General features: G+C 37.8%; 2 protein-coding genes across 2 annotated transcripts in view; both read right to left on the bottom strand.

Moving 5' to 3' along the window:
• The window catches only part of CRB1 (crumbs cell polarity complex component 1), a 270924-nt gene that overhangs the window by 247544 nt on the left and 4519 nt on the right, over positions 1–18861 (bottom strand). The window lies entirely within an intron of this gene.
• Positions 14521–14964, bottom strand: LOC149750412 (large ribosomal subunit protein eL36). The gene has a single exon (XM_089906551.1). The coding sequence runs from the start codon at positions 14907–14909 to the stop codon at positions 14592–14594; it is 318 nt and encodes a 105-aa protein (XP_089762677.1). The 5' UTR covers positions 14910–14964; the 3' UTR covers positions 14521–14591.

Here is an 18861-nt window from a genome sequence, read left to right on the forward strand (position 1 = left end):
TTCGGAGAAGATGCTGGCTACCCTCTGGGGAGCACCTGAAAGCAGTGGTGTGTGGTACAGCGCTGCTTACTTTTGATGAATTCCTCCATGAAGAACATGTTTTCTCCGCCTTGCCTGGGGTTGATACCACCAGGGAGCAATTCCACTGTCACTGATGAATGCTAGGTAGGTCAGACCTTGTCAGTGCAAATGAAAGTCTTGTGATTAGTATTCTGTACCTTCTTACTAATGAACCTTCTAATCATGAAACCTGTCTGTACTTATCATAATCTTCTAACTGCTAAGTGCCCTTGAAAGGTTAGATAAGTGGAAAATAGTACCATTGGTTTGGTTTGGTTTTTTTTTTTTTCTTGCAATATGCCTTTCAAAGTTAGTTTGGTGCTTGCTTTTAGGACTCATAATTAGAATTGGTCGACATTATGACAGTGACAACCTTGGTTATACAATTCCAATATGCAAATGAAAGTTGCAAACACACAACAATTATGTATAATCAAAATGAGAAAATTTTTTGGAAACATTCACATTTTGAGGGGAACATTTTGAGAGTAGAAAAAATATTTAAGAGTATCCATACCGGACTTTGCTAGGAAAACATTTAATTGGAAAAATTGTAAGTGAAAAAGGTTTTGCACTAAAAAGGATTTATTTTTTAAAAGGGTGACCTTGAGGTCAATGTTTAAGGAAAAGTTAATATAACCTGAGTAGCTTCTGGCCTCAACTCAAAAATGTATACATTCTTAACTGCTCAAGGATGTATTTGTGACGGCTTCAGATCAATTGCATATCTCATTTAATCGAGAATGTCATCAACTATAAGATGCATCATTATTTTTTATATTACTAAGAAGGAAAAAATGCTGCCAATTAAACTATGACAAGGTATTGATTGCAAGTCACATCAGAGATGTCAAAATATAGGGAAAGATACTTCTTAGAATTGATGAAATAAGTATTGTAAAATAATAAGTATGTAAAAAATATGGATACTAGAGGTAGGAGTGCAGGAAACCTTCTGTAGAAGTATCACCTTTCCTAACCAACATTTCAACCAAATCTGTATTCACCAGGGCCTAAACCTAAATAGAGTCTATCTGAATTTACACATCCTTTATTCTTTTAATTTTGATTGAGGAGGTACTCTACTCAGCTCTGCTAATAAAGTTCTAGTAATTCATTCTTTCATGTGATCCAGGGGTCAGCAAATTTTTATAAAGGATCAGATAGTAAATATTTTAGTGTTTTGAACCATACAGTCTCTGATGCAACTACTCAACCTCAGCCATTGTAGCACAAAAGCAGCCATGGACAATTAAAACTTTACTTATAGACACTGAATTTTGAATTTCATATAGTTCTCATGTGTCATGAAATTTTATTCTTCTTTTGCTCTTTTTTCAAGCACTTAACAATCTAAAAATATTCTTGGGACCTCTTCCAGGAAAATGCAATATACATATTTTTTTCCTATTCCTTCTGCTAATTACAACTAAAAACCCTATACATTATACATGTAAAGCAAACATGAGAGACTCTAAAAGATAGAGCAAAGCAGACTGGCTAGTGGACTCGAGGCTCAAGAAATGATATGATGATAAGCTCTTTTTTGGGGTTTTTTGGCCTTGTGTATCCCACACTTGGATCTGAAGAAGCTAGAAATTCAAAAATGCCAACAGATGTAGACAAATAAACGTCGAGCAAAAGCCTGCACTCTTTAGCCAAAGGACCAGAAAATAGGGAACCTAGCAAGACAGACATGTCACTACTGATCAGATGGACAATAAAAGGAAGTACTATGAACAACTCTGTGCCCACCAATCTGGTAACTTAGATAAAATGGACCATTTTCTTTAGAGACAGAAAATACAAAATCCATACAAGAAATAATAAATAATCTGAAGAGGCCTATATCTATTGAAGAAATTGAGTCAATAATCTTCAAATAATAATCTTCAAAAAATAAAAGCACTATGCCCAGACTGTTTTACTGGTAAATTCTACCAAACATTCAATGAAGAAATGATACCAACTCTCTACAGTCTCTGCCAGAAAGTAGAAGAGAGACTACTTCCTAATTCATTCTACGAGGCCAACGTTACACTAATGCCTAAAACAGGTAAAGACATTAGAAGAAAGGAAAACTTCAGTTCTGTATATCTCATGAACATAGATGCAAAAAAACCTCAGTAAAATACTAGTGAATTGAATCCAAAAAATATATGAAAAGAATTATACACTATGACCAAAAGGGATTGATTCCTCATAGGCAAGGCTGGTTCAACATTTGAAAATCAATGTAATCAACCACATTAAAAGCCTTAAAGAAAAAAAATCATATGAGCATATAATTAGAAGCAGAAAAAGCCTTTGACAAAATTTAACTCCCATGCATGACAGAAACGCTTAGAAAAATAGGAATGGAGGGAAACTTCTTCGACTTGATAAAGAGCTTCTACCAAAAACTCCACAGCTAAATAGTGAAGGATGGAATGCTTTCACCCTAAGATCAGGAACAAGTCGAGGATGTCCATTCTTAGCTTCTCTTATTCAACATAGTGCTGAAAGTTCTAGCCAGTGCAATAAGGCAAAAAAAGAAAATAAAAGCCTTACAGATCATACTTACACAGTGTGTACGGGGCTACTTCTCAAGTTCACTCCATAATACATAAGGCTATAATCACACAGCCTTACTTCTGTCCATAATGTGTTTGTACTAGAGCTCATAAGAGCACAACTATGTGATAAGGTTGAGAATTCCAACCTGAACCAAAGCTAGAACCAGGGGATAGGCCACAAGAGCATGGCTTCAGGATAAGCCTAACACAAAATAGGAAAGAACAGCCCCAAGATTCACGCATGGCTTCAATCAAGTCATCAGAAGGGTAGATGAGAAAAGGATTTAATTCAGAAATTCTAGTCATTAATAAATGTCCATTTTTCTTGGAAAGACCTTTGGATCACACAGTGTTTGAGAAGAAAGATGGCCCAGTAACCTGGTTCCTACAACCCTTCTCCTTGTGAGTTATTTGTCTATACTCTGGCTCTATAACAAACTACTCTAGAATTTAGGTACTTAGAAATCTGATCATTTATTTAATTGTGAGTCTGTGGTCTGAACCGCTCAGCTGTCTCTTCTGGCTTGCTCATGCCTCCAGCACACTCGGCTGGTGGTTTGGCTGGTGTGTAGGTGACTAAGATGGTCTCACTCACGTGACGGATATTTGGCAGCATGGGTACCTGGGCCACATGTCTGTCATCACAGCAGTTTAACACAGGCTGTACCACATGGTGCTCACAGGATTCCAGGAGCAGCAGGGGAGCCCGCCACAGAGCACTGCACATGTCAGACCTCTGAAGTCCTGCCTTTGCTTGATGATCACGTCTAATTATCCCCATCAGGATGCTGACGACTCTCCCTGCCTGCTTGCCCGTTAGCATGAGGAACCCAAAGTGCCCAGCTAGCAACTGTAGCTTAGAGTTAGTGGGACCCAAATGAAATTATTTCCCCTATGAAATCAGGTTCTCAAAACACACTTCAGTGTCTCAGAGTCGCAGAGACAGAAAGTACAAGCTCCCCAAGTGGGCCCCCAAAAGGAGGACAGGTTGGGCCACTCCTGCTTCCACCCTTGGTTCCCACATATTTGCCCACAGGACACAGAGCCACACATTGTCACTGATTTGGAACATACATTACGTCCTGGAGGATGATGTGAGCTGACTTCTTAATTGTGCTTTTGACAGACTTTTCCATCATTCTGTCAGGCCAGCAGCTGTTCAGTGACATGGGATATAACTGACACAACCTGTGGATTCCAAGGGCACATGCCCACTCCTGCCTCACAGAAGGGTCCAATGCAGCTATGTTGCCACCAACTTGCAGGTGAGTTTCCTTGTAGAATGTTTCAGTGCTGGCCTCCATTGCCGCCAGTTCAGGCTTCCAGGAGCTGCAGAACTAGACAGATAAGCCTTGGTGAGTGGGAGCCCAAGTTGTTGGGACCACGAATAGCTTTCATCCCTGTCCCCGTGGTTTCTCTATTCTTGCAACCATTTTACCAGCACAGGAGTGGCTGATGACAGAGGCTGGCTGATGACAACTGGGTGAGTCACTTTGTCTGTTTAGTGCTTCTTCAATAGTGGATACTTTCAGATGGTCATTTACAAGTATATCGTCATCCATTGCTGTGTGACAAAATCCTCTGACACTTCGCAGTTTGAAACAACAAACATTTATCTGCATTGACTTCCACTCAGGAATCCAGAAGCAGCTGGTTCTGGTTCAGGGTCCCTCAGGAGGTTGCAGTCAAGCTGCTGCCTAGGGTTGCAGTCTGGGGACTAAAGTGTCCATTTCCAAGGCCACTCACATGGCTGTTGGCAGAAAGCCTCTGTTGCTCATCGCATGGGGCTCTCCTGTGTCCCCTGGGTTCCCCATGATATGGCAGCTGGCTTCCTCCAGAGGAAGTGATATGAGAGAAGGAGCAGGAAGCTACAGTGCCCTTTGTAAACTAGTCTTTATTCATTAGAAGAAAGTCTAGCCCAAAGTTGAGGGGAGGGAAACTACGCTCCACCTCTTGAAGAGAGGAGTATCAAAGAATGTGGGGACACTTAAAACCACTACCACAAGTGGTACAAAGATCTTCAGACTGTGTGCCCACTCCCATAGGTCATCCACATGTCTCTACCCTACCCTACTTCTTTGTGAAGGTCATTCAGGTTCTCTGAGAAGCAGACACAGAGATGGAGTTAGGAGAAGAAATTAATCTGTTGGAGGATGGGAGGTAACACCCATGAAAGACAAAAGGAGGAAACAATTTGGCAGGGGATCAATCAAATCATGATGCAGGATGGACAAGTTGTCTGCCAGCTCAGTGGGGAGTTCTGGAGCAAAGAACTCATTAGAAGAGTCCATAAGAGGGATCTCACACTGGGCAGAAACGGCTAGGCCCATGTACTGCCATCTTATTCACTGGCTTCCCTGAGAAGACCATGACCTTGGCTCAAACGTTAGGTAGATATCGAATAAGAAAACAGCTACAGATTGTTAGCCAACCATACCCTAGTTGCATCAGGAGAAATATGTTTGGCTCCCAACTAGGTGGCCCTTGATACACCCTTGACCAATCTTGATGGCTAATGGGCAAGTGTAACAGCTATGCCCTAAGAAAGGCCTGGAGAGCCAAGGGCTCAGACCCATCACACATTGGGGTCTAGGTCAAACCACCATTAATCCACCTAGAACAGCTGAGGGTGAGCGTCATCTAGAATTCTTAGTAGAGCAGAAAGATTCAGAAGACCAGTTATATCCCTTTGATTAGCTGCAATGGAGGGTGCTGTGGTTAGTGCCACTTATGTTCTCCTTAAAGATTCTCCCAGGAAAAGAGGTCCTCTAGAATCCTGAAGGAACAGCTCCTGGAATGAATATGAAGAAGTGGATCCAGGTCCCATGAGGGGTGGAACGTAGATGCCATGGGGCTTTTGAAGTATCTGTGCCCTCTGTCCCCACTTATATCTAATCCACAGTGTAACATTTCCATTTCAAACTGGGTTGCTGCTTGGGCCCTGACATTATGACTTGGTGTGTTTGATGGAATCTTTCTCATGCTGAGCAGCCTTGGCAGCAGGGCCATCTCATGATTCATAGCCAGGCATTCCATCTCTACCAGGGCCCAGTAGCCCATCTGGATTTGTTTTCCAAAAGCTAGATAATTCTCCACTGCAGATGGCATGGCCTTGCTTCACAACTCCAAAGGCTTGCAATGAGATTCTGGAATTTGACCACAGATTCCCCACTGCATCTCATCTCACAGATACATCTGAAATAATACGGTCTGTTGAGTTGTATTGCCCAAGCGGAGGTTGCATCATCCGCTGGTCTTGCATCAGAACCCGTTTCTGCCCCAGGCCTCACTCAAAACTGTCAGCCTTTCATATCACTTAATATTTGGGCTGGAGCAGTATTTCCAAGTGTGGAATAGTCTGTCTCCAGAGCCCAAGGAGGCCTCCCAAGCCTTTTGCTTCATTATTCATGATGGAAGTTACAAGATGCAAGAATTTCTCCTTCACTGTGAAGAGGATAGCCTAACATGCTTCAGACGACTGGACCTCTAAAATATTACTGATGTAGCAGGTCCCTGAAATCTCATAGCATTAATCTCCTTCCCTCTCAAGTAAATGTATCTTATCAATGCATCCTTGATACTTATCATTTCTTGCTCATCCAGTATGATTAGGATTCTTTTTTAAATTGGCTCTAGAAAAGGTATTCTTTTATGTCATGGCAACTGCAATTGGGCCTAGTACTTGACAGAATTTATGGTATCTACTGTAATTTTCCAAGGACCATCACCTTTTGTAGAAAACAAACTGGTGGATCAAATAGAAATACAGGGGGGACCACCATCTCTGCATCCTTTAAGAGTGGTAGTAATTTCTGCCATTCCTCCTTGACATTGAATAGTGTTTTGTATTCACTGTCTTGGCCACAATGGCAAGTAATTTCAAAAACTTCCACTTGACCTTCCTCACCCACCCACCCTCAGGCCAAAGAATCAAAGTGAGGGTTGTGTCAACTATCAAGTATGTCCATTTCAATTATACTTTCAAGGAAGGGAAATAAACAATGGGTATACTTGTGGAACCAGTGGACCCCCTGTGAACTGGATCTGGGCCAGGATTCTATTACTTGGCCTCATATGACTTCAGTCTAATAGGAGGGCTGTGATGAGACTTGGGGTTTCTGAGTAACAAAGTCAGCTCAGATTCTGACTTTAAGCAGTCCTTAAAGTGTCTGGGTATTCACCTTTGTCCTGTTACCCAAAGAATTGGTCACAGGTTCTATTGTGGTAGCATTAGATAAATTATTGCCATACACACTTTTCAAGAGTGCTTGCCATTGGATACCTGACCTCTTCCTCACTCAGTGGGTTTGAAAAGTGATTCAAATCCTAAAATTGGAAAAGGAATCATTAGTATTTTTGAAGCAACTGGCTACAGCCTCCTGGTCATCCATCCTTGATCTCTTCTCACTGTGTAGACTGAGTAGTGTCTGTGTGGGCTGCCCATCTGTCTTGCCTCTTTGGGGCACTATGTTCTGGGAGCCACAGCCTCTCCATTAGTCAGCTCTGCTGAATGCCACTCAGACCTTTCTCCTCTTTACCATAAGTGCACCCACCTGACTCCTAACTGTGAAGCATGGCCATTTGGTCTCCACTGTTTTAGGGGGTCATCCCCATTAGTTAGTCCAGTTCTTTAAAAATGAAGTCTTTCCCTATAGCTGTTGTAACACATTACCAAAAGCAGTGGCTTAAAACTACACAGATTTATTCTCTTGCAGATCTTGCAAAATCCTTTGTAATTTTTTGTAACAGACTAAAACAAAACTGAAGGCTATTTTATGAGTTTATAAATGTATGATTTTAAAATGATAAGCTAGGAATTGTAATCTAATTATTCAGTAATTTCAATAACATCTGAAACTTTTTATAAAAATATTTTATAAAGAAGCTATAGTATCTCCTGCCTTTGCCTTGGTATGGGAACAATTTCTAAGTTGTTGATGATATGTAGATTTTATAGTACCTCCTCTCTATAATGGAAAACAAAATCTAATTAATAGTAGCTACATTTATATAACACTTAATAGTTTGCAAAACACTGCCACATATATCTTCTCATTTGATCCTCAAGACAATTTTATAGGCAATATTATTGTATCATTAGCTAATTTTACTAGTCAAAATCTTTATCCTCCCAGAGGTTAAGTAACACTCCAAGTATTCTTGATTAATCAATTACAGAACCAAGATCTGACCTACATCTTCTGACACTAGAGTACATGCTCTGTATATTTTACTGCTACCTTTTGCTTGGGTAAATTATCTTGGTCAAGTTTTTTGATCAATATGGACTTTATCTTTCTCTGCAAAATACAGGCAGTATTTAACAGATTCTAAAGGATATTTTCAGCCCTATATATCATTTTCTTTTGCATACTCTTGGCAGACATGAAAGTGGATAATTTATTTTATTTTTTTACCTACAGGACCAACCATAAGGGAACTAGATATAATCAACCCCTTATCAGATAGAGTTAATTTGCCACATGGTGATTCTTTCCCAAGACTTAATCTAAACCTGATTACAATGTCTATCCTAATACCTATATCTGGTGAGGCCATAGAAAAATAGAAATAAAAAGAAAAATTTGGATAACTATCATGAATGTTTCCTTTGGAAATTAACTTGGTGAAAAATGAATTTAAAATCTTAAATTATTCAATATTAAATTATTCTAACACTAATTCAGAATGCACCCCTATGTTCATAGCAGCACTATTCACAATTGCCAAGATATGGAAGTAACCTGTGTCCATCAACAGATGAATGGATAAAGAAGATGTGATATATGTATATACACAATGGAATACTACTCAGCCACAAAAAAGAATGAAATTTTGCCATTTGCAGCAACATGGATGGACCTAGAGATGATCATACTAAGTGAAGTAAGTCAGAAAGAGAAAGACAAATATCATATGATATCACTTATATGCGGAATCTAAAAATTACAACAAACTAGTAAATATAACAAAAGAGTAGCAGACTCACAGATATAGAGAACAAACTAGTGGTTACCAGTGGGAAGAGGGAAGGGGGAAGGGGCAAGATAGGGGTAGGAGATTAAAAAAATTACTAAATATTCAACTATTAAGTATTCAGACAGTGGTTTGTACAAATTTACATTTCAATCCCAAGAAAGAGGGTCTGAGAAGCATAGAGCAAGAAACTATATTCAGGACTTCCCTCACAGTCCAGTGGTTAAGACTCCGTGCTCCCAATGCAGGGGGCATGGGTTCGATCCCTGGTTGAGGAACTACGATCCCGCATGACCCACGGCACAAAAAAAAAAAAAAAAAAGAAGCTATATTCAGCATAGCTTTCTAAATAGTTCTCTAATTATATCTTTCATTTAGCTAATTTAATACAATAATTATAACAATTCTCTGAATGGAGGAATACTGTGTAATATTGTACTATTGCAAGGTCAAAAAGCATGGGTTCAAGTCCTGATTTCTCCATTTTAGCTGAGTGACCTTGAGCAAATTGTTTAATGTTGTTATGGTTCAGTTCCCTGAGCTGTAAAACAGTACCTCTGTTAGAATGGAGAGAACTGAATGACTTAAATGGCTTAATACATACAAATCATTAAGTACTGCACCAAGTACACCATGAGTGCTGCATAAGTGAAAGACAGTACTATTAATAACCATGTTACGTTGCTACTGTTACTATTACATCTGGCAAAAACCTTAAAACCTCTATGATATTCTACCTTTCATACACCTTTGGTCATCTTCTAATCTAGGACATTTCATGAATTTTTTTTTCTCAAATATTGATTAAACTTCAAGGAAAGGGCTTTAAAGCAAACTTCTTTATTCTTTTCCTTAGACGTAGGTGGCAAGTTTAAAGAGAGGTCAGCATAATCTAGGTTTATGTCTGAGCAAAGAGGAAATGCTGGGAATCCAGGAAGTTTGTCAATTTTTTTATACAAAATGTGTCATGCATATTCTTTACTGCCAAATCATGTTACTAATCTCATAAAAATACTTTATAACTTATTTGACCTCAAGAAGAATACACCATAGTACTCCTCCTGGTTACAAAAAGGGAAATAACACCTGGCATGAATTAAAATATTTTAAATCATTGACAACGGTAAAAGCAAGCTGCAAATTTTTACCCTGAGTAGAACAAGTTTTGCAATTAATTTTAAACTATGGATAGAAATGATCTTTAAAGAAATGATGTTGTAGAATTAAGCAAACACATATCACTAGCCCAATAACATATTCAAAATTAATATAGAAAGGATATTTGGTGGCCTCATGGTACGGTCACATCTGTTGAGAAAGGCTGTAGTCTGGTGTTGACTGAGGATCAAAAGATAGACAACATGGGTTTTTAAACCTTAGAAAACTCCTTAACTGTTAATATGATTAAAGAGCTGCCTATATCAGAAAAACTCAAAATAGAGGCTTACAGGAGATAGATGTTCCTTCCCTCTCGTGTTCTGTCATCCTGGCTGCTTGAGCCCCAGCTGCTCTTCATGCCAGCACTGTGGGCAGTGGGAGAGGGTAAGTTGGAGTAATGTCACAGGCCACAGACCTTATTTCTTAAGGAGGCTTCCTGGAAGTCCCGCCCAACACTTACACTTAACATTTCACTGCCCACTTGGTTATGTAACTGTGCATCTCTGAGACAGCATGAGATGGGACAATGCAGTCTTTTCCTCTGAGTGGCAGTCTTGGTGTTCTGCTATGGGTAGGGAAGGAGAGGAGAGCTGCTGGGGCAGACAATTTAAAAAAAGAGTCTGAGCCACCATTCATCTAAGTCATAATTAAAGCAGTTCTATCAGTTCCAGGCAAGCAAAAGCCACAATATTTGATGGAGATCTTTGAGACATTAACCACAATGCAAAGTGCCTGTCTTCAAGTGTCTAAAATAAAAATCAACACATTACTGTTTGGGTAGCAGGGGTTGGCACCAACACGTCTAACATAGCTATTAAACAGTGATTAAGTCTGGGCCATGAAGTCAGGTCACCCAGCTTGAGCAGCAGTTCATACCAACTGTATGCACTTGGGTAAGTCACGTGACACCTGAGAGTCCTCATCTGTGAAGTGAGGAAAATGTTACTTATTTGTTGAGGCTGTTGTGAGAATTAAATAAGTTAAAAATGTAAAGTTAATCAGTACAGAACTCTGCTGAGACCCAGTTGGTTGGTGTTCAATAAATATTGGCTGTTATTAAAATTTATATTTTATTAGTGCTATACTGAAGGCACACATTATCTAAAAGCCTTCATACTACATAAAGATATATAATGAAAACAAAAAATTCAATTAAATGTATATATTAGTTTTATGCTTAATAAATTTACATTTAATTTTAGACCACACATTATTACTGTGTGTAGAGTCTAATAATCTATATTTCACAGAGAATTTTAATTAAATACATAGACTGCTAAAGAAAACAACTGCAAAAACTTCATAATAAGTAGGACTGTATTTCTCTTTATTATGAATTTTTAGCATACATTTTTGTAGTATTAATAACCAAGAAAGTCATACATAGTATCCAAAAGAGAGAATAAAAGAATACACTTGGCTTAAAAATCATTTGATCCTAATTAAATCACAAGTATATTGTAGAATAAAGCCCAGATTCCTATTAGTGAAATTCTATCTATTTAAAGTTTTATAAAATCTACTCAGCATTCTACATTAGTGTCTTGGAAATAATCAGCTCTCTGATATTATTTATAAAGTATACTCATTAAAGGAACTGTAGAAATCTTGATACACTGATGAATTGCACCCTCCAGTGGGAAAAAAATTTATCCATAAAAACTTAGTATGCTTCTGCAATGCAGGTTTAATGCATTAAAATGTGCTTTCACCTAAAAATTTTAATGTAATTATGTTTTATAACCTGCACTAATGTATATCTACCACTATTCATTTCCTCTGGGTCTCCAGAGAGTTGCTCTGAGTTTCAGAATCTACTGTGTAAACAGGCCATTAAATGCTGGGAAAGTAAAAGAGCTTTAAATGAAAAAATTAAAAAGAAAAAGTAAAAGATAAAATTGGACATGCACAGGCATAAATTGAATATTTTCTAAAAGAATATCCTTTACTCTGTATTTCATGTAGAAATAGTTTAGATATATTATACCACATCATCAGGCAAGTGTTTCATTCTTCTTCAAAATGTATATGATTTTTTCAATTGGAAAAATATGAATTACTGCTTGTCAAATTATTATTTTTCAGAAAGAACTGAAAGGCTGAGCACGTCTCTATGTTTTTCACTATAGTCTGAGAAGCATACAAGCTGCCACCAACAGGATGTAAGAGGTATGTTTTGAACACAGATCAGTTTGACTCCAAAACTGAACTCATTCCACAATATTCTATGCTAATCCTATGGTTACTGAACCCTTGCTCAATCTTCTTCTGCTTCTCATGAATCAACAGCACACTATCAAAATCAGGAGCAGGTATCACCTAAAACTGAGGTTCTTTTCTTAGCTGTCATCTCTCTTTGAAATTCCTCCCTTCTTTGCTTTCCTCTCTCCGCTCAACGTGACCTCAAAAATCCCCTCTATTTTCCCAATTCTTCTCTAGCCTTGCCTTACACACCATACACACCAGGCAAAATGAAAGCCTGATAAACCAACTTGAGTGCCTTCTATCCTAGCACGCTCATTAGAGGATTTCCAAACCTCTTCCTTGTAGATGGTCATACAAAGAAATACAATTTTCTCTCCATGCTGCCACTTTGCCAAACAAACATCTGCTGTACTTGACAAATCAACTTAAAGCTTTCTCAAAAGAAAGCAAACACAATTTTTATCTTTGTTACCTGAAGCTCTGACAGCCCAGGGTCAAATTCTGACACCCTCTGTTTCCCCTCTGCTCCTTTGGTCTTGTCTCTTATCAGAAACCCTTCTGGAACCAGCCTAGGCATTGAGCTGTCAAGTTAAGATTTGTTCTCACCCTTCTTGAATACCTTCCTCAACCTAATTCAATGTTTTAATGTTGCTGGTTTTAGGTTTAATTTCTACTTCTTCAAAGTTCTTTATTTACTCCACTTTTTTTTTTTTTTTTTTTTTTTTGCGGTATGAGGGCCTCTCACTGTTGTAGTCTCTCCCGTTGCGGAGCACAGGCTCCGCTCCCGACGCGCAGGCTCAGCGGCCACAGCTCACGGGCCTAGCCACTCCACGGCATGTGGGATCTTCCCGGACCGGGGCACGAACCCGTGTCCCCTGCATCGGCAGGCGGACTCTCAACCACTGCGCCACCAGGGAAGCCCCTGACATCTTTTCTTTATGGTACTTTAAAAATATTTTTTTTTCCTCATTATAAAAATACATGTTTATAATAGAAAAGTTGAAATTTTTTTTAAAAAATTGAAGAAAAGAAAATCTTATGTCACCCCACAACCTAGAGAGACTTCCTATTAATATTTTGGTGCAATGTTTTCCAATCTTTACTCAGTATAATTTTTTTATATATGTGACCATACCATAAGAAACAAAAAGTACTCTTTTACACATAAAAATTATTATGTAAGCATCTTCTATGCTATTACAGTTACAAAAATGAATATATCATTTTTATTGAGTGATCAGCTCAGTGCTTTGTGACCACCTAGAGGAATGGGATAGGGAGGGTGGGAGGGAGGGAGACGCAAGAAGGAAGCGATATGGGGATATATGTATAGCTGATTCACTTTGTTATAAAGCAGAAACTAACACACCATTGTAAAGCAATTATACTCCAATAAAGATGTTAAAAAAGAAAAAAAAACTACATTGAGCCACCACTTCACTTCCATTAAGATGGCTGTGATAAAAAAAAGACAAGACAATAAGGCAAGGATGTGGAGAAACTGGAATTCACAATCCTCATACATTGCTGTTGGGTACACACAATGGGGTAGTCACTATATATATATAATTCATATAATATAAAGTCTACCCTTTTTTTAATTTTGTTTTTTAGGTTTTTTTTTTTAATTTAATTTTACTTTTGGCTGCTTTGGTCTCTGTTGCTACGTGCGGGCTTTCTCTAGTTGTGGCAAGCGGGGGCTACTCTTGGTTGCAGTGCGTGGGCTTCTCATTGCAGTGGCTTCTCTTGTTGCGGAGCACGGGCTCTAAGGCGTGCTGGCTCAGTAGCTGTGGCTCGCGGGCTCTAGAGCACAGGCTCAGTAGTTGTGGTGCAGAGGCTTAGTTGCTCCGCGGCATGTGGGATCTTCCCGGACTAGGGCTCGAACCCGTGTCCCCTGCATCGGCAGGCAGATTCTTAACCACTGCACCACCAGGGAAGTCCCAAAGTTTACCCTTTTAAAGCATACAATTCAGTGGTTTTTAGTGTATCCACAAAGTTGTACAACTATTACCACAATCTAATTTTAGAACAGTTTCATTACCCCAAAAGAAACCTGTACCCGTCAGCACTCATTCCCCTACTCCCTTTTTCTATAGACCCTTACAACTACTAATCTACTTTCTGTTTTTGTGAATTTCGCTATCCATTTCATATAACTGGAATCACACAATATGTGGTCATTTATGTTTCACTTAGCACAGTTTTTCAAGATTCATCCATGTTGTAGTATGTATCAGTACTTTAATCCCTTTCATGGCAGAATAATATTAAATTGTATGAATATACCAGATTTTATTTGTTCGTCAGCTGATGGACATTTGGGTTTTTTCCACCTTTTGGTTAAAATGAATAATACTGCCATAAACATCTGTTTACAAGTTTTTGTGTGAACATATGTTTTCAGTTCTCTTGGGTATATACCTAGGAGTGGAACTGCTGGGTCATATGGTAACCTGTGTGTCTAACTTTTTGAGAAACTGACAAAATATTTTCCAAAGTGGGTGCCCCATTTTATGTTTCCACCAGCAGTGTATGAGGATTCCAACTTCCACAGCCTTGCCAATGCTTGTTATCTTTTTTTTTTTTTTTTTTTTTTTTTTTTCTGTAAAAGTTTTATTGTGCACAGAGGGGAGGGGCTCAGTCCTTCTTGGCTGCCGCCTTCCTCATGGCGGCCAGGACATTGCTCAGCTCCTCTCTCTTCCTCTTGGCACGGATGTGTGTCCCCACCCTTTTCTTGATGAACTTGAGGGCCCGCTTGTCCTTGGAGACCTTGAGCAGCTCCATGGCCCGCCGCTCATAAGGGGCAAAGCCGCACACCTCCCGGATCATGTCCCGCACGAACTTGGTGTGCTTGGTGAGGCGCCCACGGCGGCGGCTGTGCCTCGGCTTGCTCACGTTCTTGGTCACCTTGTGGCCCTTGTTGAGGCCCACGGCCATAGGGTACCGCAGAGCCATGGCTGCTGCTCCTCAGTGGCTGCCGCGGCGGAAGGGCGCTTGTTATCTTTTTAATTATGACCATCCTAGTTGGTGTGAAGTGGTAGGTATGTACTTGTGGTTTTGATTTGCATTTCTATACTGACTATGATGTTGAGCAACTTTTCATGTGTTTATTGGCCTTTATATATCTTCTCGGGAGAAATGTCTATTCAAATCCAATGTCCATTTTAAAAACTGGGTTATTTTGTTTCATTTTTTTTTACTCATAAGATTTTAAAATATATTCTGGATACTAGAACCTCATCAAATTTATTATATGCAAATACTTTCTCCCATTTTCAGGTTGTCTTTTCACTTTCCTGATAGTGTCCTTTCCTTTTGGTACTGTTACAAGATGGAGAGCTTGAATGTCACTTTGCAACCATGCTTTTCTTACTTTTTAAAAATCTCTATTGTTCCTTGCAGAAACTAACAAGTAGCCAGCCTGCAAAACTGAATTCCAGCCCAGCATCACAATGCAGAATTTTGAAGGGTGGACTTGAAGTTAAGACAATAACTTAATAAATGGCACATAGGAAGGTAAGAGTTCATTATCAATTATAAATTGTTTTTTTTTTTTTTACAACAAAAGAAAACTTTGATACTGTTGACCCTCTCTTTTAAGTAACTGTTTCCATTTCATTGATATCTGTTCTTTGTTGTTTCCAGCCTTATAACCTCTTGGGAATTTGGTGTGGGGTGTGTGTGTGTGTGTGTGTGTGTGTGTGTGTGCTGATATCTTAAAATGAATGCATAGGTCAAGGATTTTCAGTTTTTCTTCTAGTGTGAGCATTTAAAGTTAAAATTGCCCTCTAAACATGATTTTAGCTGTCACATTTGTTTTGATATATTTTTATTATTATTCAGTTCAAAATATTTTCTAAATTTTATTGAGATTATTTTCTTTTTCTTTGGGCTATTTACCTATGGGCTACCCATGTATTAATGAATTTCCAAACATTTGGGGTTTTCAAGTTATCTTTTTTTGTACTAATATGTATATATAATAATGTTATATATATAATTAGTATATAAAATATTATGCAATAGTATACTTATCTTTTTATATAAGTAAATAAAATAGTACATAATATGTATACACATATGGACAGATAGAAATTCATAAGTATATATTATAAAATATGTAGATAATTTAGTACAGGCATACATGTTTGAAATTGCTATATCTTCTGCATGGATTGCAAATTATATTATTATGATATGTCCTATCTCAAATAACTCATTTATGTTAAAGTCTACTTTGTCTGATATTAATATACATACATCAACCTACCTTTGGTTAGTATTTGCATAGTGTATCATTTTCCAAACATGTCCTTTTAACTTTGTTTTGTCTGTAATAATCAAGTTTTTGTAGTAATCAAGTCTGTAGTAGCAAGTTTTTGTCTTTTTTTTCATTCAGTCTATCAATGACTGTCCTTTTAATGGAATAGTTTGGTCAATTTACAGTTAAGTAATTAATTATTACATTTGGTTTTAAATCTACCATCTTATTATATTTTTCTATTTGTTTCAAATGCTGTTTCTTTTTCTCTACTTTCTTTTCTTCATCTTGATTCTTCAGTGTTCAATTTCCCCACCTCTATTAGCCTATTTATTAAACATTTGTTTAATTTTGATTTTAGTAGTTACTCCAGAGGTTGTAACAAACATCCTTGAGTTAATAAAGTTATATATAAATTAGAACTTTTAACACATGCTGGACAGCACAGGACCTTAGAAATTCTTAATTCAATTCAATATATCTTGTGTTTTATGTTATTATTTTGTTAATCCCACAGTCATTTTATTATTATTTTCACAGTCAATTTGCATTTATTCATGTTATTCTTTACTCTTTCCTTCACTACACTGCTTCCATCTGTGATTTTTCCCTTTGCCTAAAAGTCTCCATTTGGTATTTCTGGAACTCTTGAGTCTGCAGTTAGTGAATTCTCTCAAGATTGGCTTATTTCAACTACTTTTTATCTTGCTCTCATTTGAACGATTTGTTCTAGCTCAGCAGTTACCTTTTTGGAGCGTCATTAAGATATCATTAAGATGTCTTCTGGCCTCCTAGGCTTCCATTGGGTAGTCAGCTCTTGGCCTAATTTTGCTCTTCTAATGCCAATACTTTTTTCCCTATGCATGCTTTTAAAAATTTTTTCCTATCTCCAATTTTCAGCAGTTTTACTATGACATGCCCAATTTTACTTTTCTTTGAACTCATCCTGCTTGGAGTTCCTAGTATTTCTTGAATCTCTGGCTTGATGTCTCTCATCAATGGGAAATTCTCAGCTATTATCTTTTAAAATACTGCCTCTTCCTCATTGTCATTCTCCTCTCCTGCTGCTGTGGTTCTATTAAGATTTGTGCTTGGTGTTTCATGTGTTCTACATATTTCTTTTTCCTCTTTTCTGTATTAACCATACCTGCTTTCTGTGTTTTATTTTGGATATTTCTTCTGATTTGTCTTTTAGTTCAATAGTTTCTCTTCAGCTCTTTCTAATCTTAGTTTAAACACATCCATTCTTCTTAATTTCACCTATCATATCTTCCTGTTCTAGAATTTCTATTTCTTTCCATTTTCAATATTCTGTCAATTCCTTGAACATATTACTCATAGTTTATTTGTTGTTGTTGTATTGGTCCAATAACTTCATTTTCTTGATCTCCTCTGGATCTGTTTTGTCTGCCTTTTACTTTTTTGGAAATATCCTCTGTGTGTGCGGGTGTTTGATTCAATGCTGGCTATTTTATATTAAAAATTAACACGTTAAGAGTCTGGATGACATCACCTTAATCAAGACAGCATTTGGTTTTGCTCCTGGCAGGCAGAGAGACTAAGAGAAGAAGCAATTCCTGATTGTCTTTCTCAAAGGAGTAAAAATGTAAGGGCTTCAGCACTGTGATGGGTGGTCTATTTCTAGTACGTTCTTACTCATAGGTTAGGCCTTTCAGAGCCCCAGCTGAAAACACAGGGTGTTTATTAGGGCCCTTCCTTTCTCCGGATCCTTAAATTTCAATGTTTGTCTCCCTGCCTCATGAGTCTGTCAAGGATCTAATCGTTTTATCAGCCTCTCAGTTGCTTCTTTCCAGTCAGTAACTGCCTTTAGGGAGAAGCCCCCGCCTCCCAAAGCCAGATCACCTCTTTGAGCCTCTTTTTCTTGCAGACCAGGCCCTTACAATTCCTCACACATAACCCTGGTAGCTATGCCATGCATCCAAAACAGTAGCTTTTGTTAAAAAAACATTTTGTCCTAGCTGTTCACAGCAGAATTGGTTCCAGCTACTTAATTCACCATTGCTGATACTGGAATTCCTCCATGCAAAAAAATTTTTAAGTTTATATGGTTGATTTAACAATTTGTTTCCCTAATTGCTTCTGAATTTTGATTCGTGGTGAGAGAGACCTTCACCATTTTACTGTTATTTAGAAGTTTGTGTTTTGTTATAGTTCTTTTATGGTTTCAGTTTTTACATTTAAATTTTTGATCCATTTGGGATTTATCTTGATTCACTGAGGTTATATACAACTTACTTTTATTTCTGATGCCACCTCTTTATCTATCTTCATTTATTGGATATTCTATCTTTACGTCACAGACTTGAAATTTTACCTTTTTATATAGTAAATTAACCTGTGAATTTGAATCTCTGGAATTTCAATTTTTCTATTGTTTCATTGTATGTCCCTGTTCAAGTGTCTGTGTGACATTCTTTTTTTTTTATGACTTTAAGATTGACTGTCATGCAATATTCTGCATGCATTTCAAGTAAATAATTTGATCAGTTATATGTATACACTAGTGAAACCATCACTACAATCAAAATAATTAAAATTTTCTTGTGCCCTTTTTTAATTTATCACAAACTCTGATGCCACTCATTGTGACTAAGCAACAAACTGTCATTTTAATCTGCAGTTTCT

Source organism: Delphinapterus leucas, chromosome 1 (assembly GCF_059928025.1).
Source record: "Delphinapterus leucas isolate spDelLeu-1000000601 "Yukka" chromosome 1, BTC_Dleu_Yukka2, whole genome shotgun sequence".
Classification (NCBI taxonomy): Eukaryota; Metazoa; Chordata; class Mammalia; order Artiodactyla; family Monodontidae; genus Delphinapterus; species Delphinapterus leucas.